Raw genomic sequence first — 10,882 nt, 5'->3', positions numbered from 1 at the left:
TTCACCCTGAGTCAGCTGGGATAGACTCCAGCCCCCCATGACCCTAGTGAGGATTAAGCGGTGTATAGATAATGGATGGATGGATGTTGATTCCATGTTTTTTCAATTTCTACAAAATAAATAATCAAAGAAATGCAATCTTACTTTTTTTTTTTGTGATTTATGCCGTTAAAAGTGTCGCACTGCACAGAAGATATGTTTAAGTTCTCTTTACTTCATGGTTCTGTTTCCATGGAGGTGCAGTGAAAATTAGCCCAGAGTCAGTAAAAATGTGAATTAAGCAAAAAAAAAGCCCAAAAATTGTGAGAAGGTCAGATGGCCAATGAACAATTTGCTTCACATGGAAACAAACTGTAGATCCACACACCAGTGGGCACGGCTGCACAGAGGGGATTAATGCAGAATCGTTATTTTATTTAAAATTTATTGAAACACAGAGCTTAATGACCAAAAAAATGTATCATAATACTTGTGTTTTTGACATTAAATGCACTCTGTCTTGTCTGCTGAGGCTGTTGGTGAAGAAAGAAAACCAGAAGCTCTGAGTGGTTTCTATCAGCTATTCTTTACTGAACACGTGATGCAAAGTCCTGCTTCAAACATCCTGCGGCGAATGTTCATTTAGACTGAACCCAGATTCAGAGTCCCGCAGGATTCAAACTCTGTTTCTTTAATCCGATATGATCAAAGGAAGTTAAATAATACATGCAAAGATACATAACGGTGTAACAGCCGACGCTGCTACGCTGTCACTTTATATGTCGTCTGCCAGAATTTAAAAAAGATACGAGTTTACTCATCAAACACAAAACAAACATTTACAGTTTATCCCCGCCCACCTCAACACTTACATCTTCGTCAGGCTGAGATAAATAGAAGAAAATATTCATGTTTGTACAGAAGAGTATAGATGCAAATCAAATGTACAGTTACATGCTTTCACCATGACAGCTAGTTATCCAGTGTGTTTCATTTGGCAAGAAGATATAAACACCTGTGTTCAGGTAAATCCAGCTGTGACACATCTGTTTTCACCAGGAGGTTTAAAGAGGAACCAAACGATCAACTGGAGTCAGAAACCCAGCTGTCAGATTAAAACTGTGTCAAAATTATATGACAAGAAGTGTACGGAGGTTCTTCTACCTGAAACTATTTTCTCTGTGTTTGTGTCTATTTTTGGTTTTAATTTCATTTTTGGTTAATTAATGTTTTTAATGCATGTTGGACCCGTAAACTTTTTAACGAAAGCCTGATTGAAAACCAGCAGGCTCGAACTAAACTTTAATTTGTTGTTATATTATGTTTCCAGCTGTTTATAACAATAATTTCTGATGTATAACTAATGAAATTTATGCGCCCTGAACCTTGATCAGCAGGTATTAAAAATGATTTATTAGTTTTTCAGTGTGATTTACTGCTTAAATCATTTTCAAGCAGATATGCAGAACAATGTGAGACTTTCTAACATGTTGTGTTATTTGATTTTTTGTATATATAGATTAGAAAATGACACTGAAGGAGAGATGGAGGTTAACAGATTCAGCCTTTAGTCCTGACGGATGATATTTTTTATTCTTGTGCACCAGATGTCCGCTGATGTCACCAACATTTAAAGAAAAGAGTTTTTTTTTCAGGGCTTTGGGAGCTCTGTAGGGAGGTTTGGTTCCTCTTTAAAAAGAAAAGCCCTTAAAGGACAAATGTTTTCCTCTTCACAATCCAATCATTGCATACGGTGGCTGAGACAGAACAAAAAGAACAGCAGGCCGAGACGACTTCTGATCGACCTGATAACACAAAGACTGGAGCCTGTTGTCATTCAGCCTTTGAGTTAATCCAATGATAAAACTAAGACTTTACTAAATGCTGCTCGTTGAGGCCTGAAGCTCAGAATTTGCACTGATTCTGTCATGAATTATGATTGTTGTCAGCCAGCTGTGTTACTCTCCTTTCCAGATGTTTCTGTAATGCAGCTTTGTTGTTCTCAGTGTGAAGAGTTTTTTTTTTAAATAGGAGTTTGAATTGGTTTTATTTAGTTTAATGTTGTAAAATTGTTTGTACTTTCAGTGACGTCTGGTAAAATATATGTCAGCGTAGTCACACAGGGACTGAATAAGTCTAATATTGGGAATATTTTGAATGAACTCTGGTTCTATAGATCTCAACTTGCTTCTCTTTTCTCAAGCTGCGGTCCCATTTGGAATGCCTTGGCCACCATATCTTTATCATTTATGATTTTTTTTCTGATTGGGATCAGCTCCATCTGCTTGTCTTGTCTTATTTTCTTTCCAGATGCGTCACTTTAATTCATTTTGGAAGCCCCTGTACAAAAAGAGGTAGAACGTGTGGTTTCAGATCAGATGAAAGGGTTTCCAACAAAGGTCAAAGATCAAATTTGGTATTTTTGGGGCCTTGAACACTGAACGTGTCTCCGGTCGAGTGGAGCAGTAAAGATGTCAGTAATAACGTGTCTAAAACCAAACTACCGTATGTACAGTGCAAACAGGAGAGCATCATCACCGCTGATAAAGTGTAAACAACACAACGTTTTTACTAGAAGCTCACAAACACAACGAGTTACTTACCTGAACGCTACAGACTGGAGCTACACTATCTACTCATACAGCTGCGTAATCAAGTCAGCGGGTGTCAACAGTAAAGAGTAGAAAGGATAAAAAACTCCTCGAGAACCAGAAATCTCCTGTTCCTCCTCTCAGAGTGTTAAAGTCTTACGCGTCTGAGCGCACATGCTGCGAAGACTAAAAGGGATGCAGAAGAAGAAGCAGAAAAACTCCTCGTCCTTCACGTCTGTCCGCGCAGCCGAGTGCCGCGTCGCCAGAGTTTAACAAAATACAATCAATCAGCTCCGTCCTGAGCGTCCGAGGAAAAGTTCACTTTCAGTGTGAGGACAAGAAGAAGAAGAAGCCGGAGAGGAGACCAGAGTCTGTGTTTGTCCCACATCAGAAGTTACAGGAACAGTTCAATACGTTCACAAACACTCAGAATTCGGTCTCATGTTTGCGTGTTAAGTATAAACCTGCCAGATTATATAAAAATCACAGAGAGGGGTTTATAGAGGAACAGCAGTGTGTCCACCCACCTATTAATGTTGGTTCTTACAAACAAGCTGTTCATAGGTGAGCTGTAGAGCCGCTCTTTACTTGTTAATTTCTCCTAAAACATTGGATGCATTTTTTCATTTGTGAAAGCTTGCTGGTCTGGTTATCATCAAATACTCTTTTTTCTAATTTTTTTGATTTTGACATATGACAGTTTTTCCAGTTTTTGTTCTGAAACAATGAAACAGAAACAGATGAGATTATTTGATGATACACAGACCACAGCTGCATTATGATCCTGATACGCTAGATTCATAGTTTTGTTTCTAGAGGATTTTTATTTGCTAAACCCATTTATTCATGCAATGCATCAGCCAAAAAAATCTACATGCATGTTGCCTGTACTTCATGATGCCCTGCAGCACAGACAACCCCACTGACAGCACAATGTTTAAGTCTTATTCTTTTAGTTTGAAATATTTTTATTTTGTTTTCAAGCTTGAGTTTAGAAGTTCTTCTCCTTTTCTTGGTCTTTTATTTTTGTTGTTGCCTGTCTTATAACATGACCAGCACTCTGGTCAACTGTGGGTGCTGTACAATGTGCTATTTAAATAAATAGACTTGATTTGATTTGATTTGAGTGCAGCTGTTGGCCAAAAGCTGGATTTCAGCTTCATTTTGTTGATGCCTGTGGAAATGAATCCAAACCTTCAGTCACAACAGGCCTACAGACGATTCATTCCAGAACACTGTGTGAAATATGAAACCATTGTAGAAATGGAAAACTAAGGATATCACGGGTGACACTAGCCTGTAACAAGACATTGGGCATGTTTCTGTCCACCGCTCAATTTGACACAACAAAACTCTGATCTAAACCCGCAAAATTTGCTAAAACTCTTTGAAACTTTGGACAGAGCCATGTCAGCTGTTTTCCCTGTCTTAATGCTAAGCTATGCTAACCACATGCTGACTCCAGCTCTACTTAACACACATACATGAGAGCATTTCCCATCCAAAAGTCTACCATAGTAGTGAATAAAAGTGTACAGTGCAAAATATTGAACTATTCCTTTAGTATGGCAGTAAACTCCAGACCAAACAGAATATGGACTGTATGGACGTCAGAGCTAATACAGCAGGTTTGCAACCAGAATGAAGCACTGCAGACCAATCATGACCCGGGGAGCAATCAATTTGCTGTTCTGAATGTAGCAGGATTCATCAGTGAGAATGACTGACCACCATTCCTCACTGCATACACTGCAACATAAATGCACCCAGAATACATACAATCAGTCCACAACTGGAGGTGTGCATTTGTAAATTGTGATTTTGGGCTACATCTTATGCAACAGTAGCTAATTTATGTGAATCCTTGCTGTCTGTGTTTATTTATTTTGAAGTTAAATGATTTCTTTAGCCTAAAATTTACTTTAAAAGTCCTGATACACATTGTTTTACAAGAGTTTCCTGAGTCGCTCTGGTAACAAATTGCAAAGTCAGCACACAATTATGAGAGTAATTCCTATTTTGAATAATACTGAAGTTTTCCTTGAGGAGGTCTGTGATCAGACACCATCATCCACATAATATATCCAAACACAGATCAATGCCACTAATGCAGCGCTTCATTTTGGTTGTAAACATGTTCATTTGTTTGTGCAGCAGTAGCGCTGCTGATTATTTCTGTGGTGAGGAAAACAAACACAGCAGTTTTGGGACAAACTGTGTTTTCTGAGCATTTTCTTATAATTAATTCAAAATACACCGTGATGTGTCTTTGCAATAATATGTGGAGTCTGGTCTGGTTGGTGAACTGCTGTAGCAGGAATGCTAATGGATAACATATCAGCTAGCCTAGATGTGCTACAGCCAGTCATTGTTGATGAACAAATTATGGTATTTTGAATTACCAAGTTTTACCACGTCCAGTTTTTAAGGGTGTATAGCATTTATTTACCCAAACTATTATCTAACAAGCTTGCTAAGAGATGCTACCAACAGTCAAGAAGTTAGCAGGAGTCTTTGTTGTTAGTTTGTGACATTAAATTCTATCAGTAAATCATATGCTTTAAGATTAGGATTTAGAATTTTGGTGGTTAAATTTCTTAGTGTTTGATGAAACACTGATATTCCCAATGGACTAATCTTTTCATTGTCTTTGCATTTCCTACAAGATGTTACCTGCTTACTTGCTAGCTAAATGGTTAGCAAGTTAGCTGTGGCTTGTAGTTAGTGACAAATAAATGCATGTTGGTCTTCTCAAGACTTTTACGGCACTTGGACGCCAAGCATGTGGTGTACATGGCTTCCTGTGTCCTAATCACAAGCTCACAAGTTTCACTTAAAGGAAGCATTACCAGAATCAATGTTTGTTTATGTCATGTAAAAACACTTTTTGCTAGTTATAGGAGCAGTTTGTTCACTTAACAATTGCAAATGTTCATCCATATTGTTAGTTATCACTTTGAAGTGTTAGCCATACTGTACTCTTTATGTAAAATAATGTTTTTGTGCCACAATTCTGCAGAAAATTTGGATGTCTGGCTTGCAGCTAGAAAACTAGCATATTGCTAACTCCCTTTGACAAGCCTATACTTGTCTTGTAAAAAATGTGTATATAATTTTATATTTGACTAAAGACTGATGAATTTTTAATGTTTTATTATCTAAATGAGGAATTACGCTTTGTCCACGTAGAAACCTCTGTGTTGTTTTCCTCACCACAGCAACAGATGTGATAAGTCCTGATATGAGACAAATGTTTTTTCTTTATCTCCAGCCTCCAAACCAGAAGCTGTAGAAACATCCAACAAACCCTCAGTGAGTCAGTAGCACGTTAGCCTGTTAGCCTGTTAGCTGACAGCTGAGCTACAGAACAGGTGATACTGGTTAAATGTTAGCTGGGTGTTATGGAAGCTTTTGGTTCTTGTGTAATTTGGTCCCAATAAGTTAGTTTAGATGTTTGTAAAGAGCTCAGCTGTGTGATGCTTGCATGACAGTAAAACAGTAATCACTGGCAGTGGGCGGTCTTACTGGCAGGCTCCGCCCCTGCTGTGAAGCCATTGCTGAGATTGTTGGGACTCGGGGGCGTGGCCTCAACTCTGGGCGTGGCCTCTATGACAGAGCAGCTTTTCTGCGGCAGTCGCGGTTGGACCAACATGCTTTTGGGGATGACGGACGCCTGTCGCATCCCGTCAACACGCAGCGGCGGTCTGGTGGGGGCGGGGCCTGTGGGCGTGGCATCGGAGCTTGGCGGTTTTGGGCTGCATGGAGGGGAGGGGCTGAGGGCACTTTGGTCGGCAGACTTTGATTCAACTTCCTGCGGCAGCTGCTGGTCCGGGGATGGAGCCTTTTTGTCTTCAGTGGCGGGACTTTTGGACTCAGGAGGCGGGTCCTGCTGCATGCTGCTCTGCCGAGAAGTCCCCGAACCTGGAATCTCGCAGCTGTCGGTGCGACGCCGCGAGCCCTCATGCATCCGACTGGTGGCCACGACGGCCTTCATGGCAGCCTGCCGACACACATACACACAGAAAACACACGTGGTTTAGCCAACACAGCAAATTAGTAGCTAGGTTTTTCGCGTCACGTAGACAGAAGTTGTCTGTAGGGAAGGTGGAGTGGCTACACTGAGACATTAGCAGCTCCTGTTTGTAATGTACCCACTGATGTCGAGACACCCATACCTGGATTACTATGATACTAAAGCAAATTTAAATATGTAGTGATTCTCAGACAAAATCTGAGTCTTCAAAGATCTGAAGGTATCAAAGCAGATGTATTTGTGCCCTGCTGAATGTCCCTGTCTGTTACACTATCCTTACACTAAGCCTGAATCTGAACAAGTTTAAAATACCATCCTAAATGCTAACCTAAATTACAAAGAACCAGGGAATACTTTGTCTATTTTCATCTAAATGGGACTCGATTTGATCCTTTTTTTAATTTTATTTCAACCTTCCTCCTCCAGCTGAGTTTGTCACGCTGCGCTCAGGTATACCTCTACGCTACATTCAGTTTTCTAAGTGGCTACTAGTCAGACAATCAGGCAGCAGATTAAGATCTCATCCTGAAGTTTAAAAAAAAAAACCTTTCTGAAGATGGAATTGGGTTTCAGGTCAAAGTGATTTTTTTCATTTTCGTGATGAGAAAAGAAGAAATGGTGCGCTTCTATCTCAGCTCTGCTTTTGCATTCTTCACACAAGTATATGTGACCGAATGAAAATATGTGTTATCTCTATTTGCACCAATCATAACATCTCACGCCTCGATGTGACAGCAGAATGTTGACCTCGCCTCCCAGTGTGGAACAACGGGTATCAACGATACAAGTAAAGATGTGGCTGAACAACATGTCGCACAAACTAGTTTGTTAAAAATGTAGAGGGACCTTTGACATCCCCAAAGTCAATTACTGTGTTAAGCTCTGTGATACTGTTGAGTTTCCAAAAGACTGTACCGTAACCACTGGACTATTAAGCGCACTTGAATATAAGTCGCACTCACTAACATTAAAAAGAAAACAGGTTTTGAACATATATAGTCGCACTTGTCTATAAGCTGCAGGTGTCCACATTGTAACATGAGATATTTACACAGAAAGATGTATTTTTTTAAAACTTTTAATTAAATACGAACCAGTAACATACACAATACAATACAGTAAATGTTTTTTTTCCGAACAGTGCCTGTAACGCGGCTGGTTAAAAAAAATAAAAATACAGTGGCCTACCAGGAAAAGTCATTGATCTCTATCTTCATCTTCCTCCTGCACTAAAACCACTAAAGTCGTCTTCTTCAGTGTCAGAGTTGAACAGCCTCAGAGAGACTTCATCACACACTTCCTCAGTCTCTCTTTTGTTGTCGCTCTCAATGTCACTTTTGTCTCGAGGCAAATTCGTAAAACTTGTAAAAATCCACGAATTAGCCGCATCATTGTTTAAGCCGCAGTGTTCAAAGTGTGTGAAAAACGTAGCGGCTTATAGTCCAGAATTTACGGTAAATAAAAACCACCTAACACAGTATAGAACTTTCAGTATCATCGAGCCTAACCTTAAGTTTGCGTCGAGCGTTGAACTCCTGCAGCTTTCTCTGGGTGGTGTCCATGTGGGAGAACCGGGCAGCTTTACCCAGCACCCAGGGGTGCTGCAGGGCCTCCCGCACGCTGAGCCGCTTGTGAGGGTCGAGAACGATCAGCTTACTGACCTGCAGACAGGCCAACAGGGACAGGACAGAGCTCAGACTCCTCAAGTCCTTCAAGTCAGGGTCAAGTCTATCCAAGCCCAAGTCTTTTCCAGACAACTTCAAGTCCCACATTAAAGGTCCCATAAGGTGAAAATACACTTGTGTTTTTTCTGTCCTTGTATGGCCTTCTAGCTTTACAGGCCTGTAAGATCTTTATTTAGTATTTAGGTATAAATTGAAGAGAAGGTAAATGAAGTTAAAAATGTGCATAATCCTGCCCCCTCACTGCCTGCTGCTTCCGACGTGAGTCATTCAGAATACGTAGCTACCTCACAGTCCTCACAGTTACTTGACTTTGCAAAGCTGCTTCTGCTAACATTAAACTGTCTCAGATAGAACTAAAGCACACCAAATGTTTTGCTGTCGGCTGCAACAGTGAACATGAGAGTCTTCATGCGCTCCCGTCTGTTCTGAGGAACTGAAGATCCAGTGGATTACATTTATTTTTGAAGGGAATTGTTAGCAGCGAATGTGGCTAACGTGCACAGGTCAGAGCTCTGTTGAAACTGGAAGGCTGTGGGACCTTCAGAGATGGTGGAAACCTTAAGATTGATTTTAAGCCTGCAAACAAGGAATGGGAGGGTGACTGTGTTTTTGTGTCAGCTGTTGTAATTTGCTGAAAAGGGGAACAATGTGGGACCTTTAAGTCTCAAGTCCTACCAGACAAGTACAACAGTCATTCACAGCGCGATCCAACTGTGTCCTAAGTCATCTCAGAATATATTCAGGTTATTTTAGATAAGTCCTTGAGGTGTCGAGCTATTAGGTCTCGAGTCATTAAAGACAAATCTGATGTTATCACAGGAAAGTTCAACATAAGAATTATTCATTCCAGACAAGTACAAGTTACGTCTCAACTCATTCCAAGCAAGTGTCGAGTTCCATCTTCGTTCAAGTTCAATGTTACTTGAAAATGTCAGTGCAGCGGAAGAACTCACCAGATCCTTGGCATTGAGGGAGACCTCGTCCCACCAGGGGGACACGAACTCATAGTCGCAGTTGAGGATGCGGCTGTACATGTACTGATCCCCCCGCGGGTCAAAGAAGGGCTCAAATCCACAGAGTCTGGTGAGCAGGAAGCAGTAGTTGAACTCACAGTTAGAGGTTCAGGTGACCGGAATTCACAACATGGCTGTCTTTCAACTCATGATGAACACGTTGGCTCAGAAATTAGTCACAAAAATAAACATTACAGGACAATCTGTAAAGTGTTAAAACACCCTGTGTTGGCATATTCGGCAAAGTACCAAAAATGAAAGTATTATACAACCTAATTTTTTAAAATGTTAAAATATTACTGGATTATTATCAATAATGCATAGAATCTAAATCTTGATATAAATTATTCATCAGTTGTTGAGCCTTAACATGGGACAATGCTAAAATAAGAAGACAAGAAATAGATAAAAGGCTTGGAGTCTGCAAAATGATGCCAATTATGCCACATGACATCTAGAAGAGGAACCACAGCGGTGTGTTGTTATCGACTCTGCTGCTACATCAAAGCCATCTGAAGGCACCATTAACGCCCAATTAATGTCTGAAGAGAACAGATAAACAGGATGCAGTGTTTCACATTATGTCATCGCCTTTAATGGCTCCTGTGAGACAAACGGAAGACCATAAAACACAGATATGAGATCTATACTGACAAGAATGAGAGAATGAGTCAGTAATGAATCAGTTCAGTGTGTGTTGTGTGCAGCGAGGTGTTGGACTCACAGGATGTAGAGGATGACGCCCACCGACCACATGTCCACCTCGGGGCCGTAGGCATTTCCCCGCAGGATCTCAGGAGCTGCAGGCAGAGCAGTCTGTTAGCCGCCAGATGGATGACAGAAGCTCTAACTGAGAGTTCCGTGAAATCCCACAGAGCAGCGGCTGCCTGAACGCATCACTGCCCACATCCAAATATTACAGCAACACAGGTGAATAAACACATCTACTACTGATACTGCACCATGTACCACTGACACTACACCATCTACTGCTGCTACCGTATCATTTACTACCTCTTCTACACCATCTACTGCTGCTGCTGTACCATCTACTACAGTACCATGTGTGTATCATGTAGTTCTAATGATACTGCAACACCTATAACTGATACTACACCATGTACTACTGCTATTCCATCAACTATTTCTACTACCACATATAGATATATATACCATCTACTACTGATACTGCACCATGTACCACTGACACTACACCATCTACTGCTGCTACCGTATCATCTACTACCTCTTTTACACCGTGTACTACTGCTACTGTATCATCTACTACAGTACCATGTGTGTATCATGTAGTTCTAATGATACTGCAACACCTACAACTGATACTACACCATGTACTACTGCGATTCCATTATCTATTTCTACTACCACATATAGTACTGATACTACACTAAATACTACTGCCCATCTACTACTTCGACTGCACCATCTACTACTGATACTACACTTTGTGTTCCTGATACTACAACATCTATAACTCATACTTCACCTTCTACTACTGCTTCTGCATTATCAACTACTGCTATAGAACCATCTACTACTGATACTACACTATGTGTTACT

The 10,882-nt window shown here is 40.6% G+C and overlaps 1 protein-coding gene across 1 annotated transcript in view; it reads right to left on the bottom strand.

Annotated features, from left to right (window-relative positions):
• Positions 1-6,072: 6,072 nt before the first annotated feature.
• The window catches only part of si:ch73-60h1.1 (calcium/calmodulin-dependent protein kinase type IV), a 19,172-nt gene continuing 14,362 nt past the window's right edge, over positions 6,073-10,882 (bottom strand). Inside the window, exons 8-11 of the mRNA XM_008305000.1 lie at positions 10,026-10,101; positions 9,242-9,368; positions 8,112-8,264; positions 6,073-6,570 (exon numbers count right to left, since the gene is read on the bottom strand). Of these exons, the coding sequence (XP_008303222.1) occupies positions 6,073-6,570; positions 8,112-8,264; positions 9,242-9,368; positions 10,026-10,101 (854 nt within the window). The remainder of the gene's footprint in view (positions 6,571-8,111; positions 8,265-9,241; positions 9,369-10,025; positions 10,102-10,882) is intronic.

This window comes from Stegastes partitus, unplaced genomic scaffold, assembly GCF_000690725.1.
Source record: "Stegastes partitus isolate 25-593 unplaced genomic scaffold, Stegastes_partitus-1.0.2 Scaffold2374, whole genome shotgun sequence".
Taxonomy (NCBI): Eukaryota; Metazoa; Chordata; class Actinopteri; family Pomacentridae; genus Stegastes; species Stegastes partitus.
The sequence above is the reverse complement of the archived record's forward strand: the minus strand, read 5'-3'. Positions and strand labels throughout refer to the sequence as shown.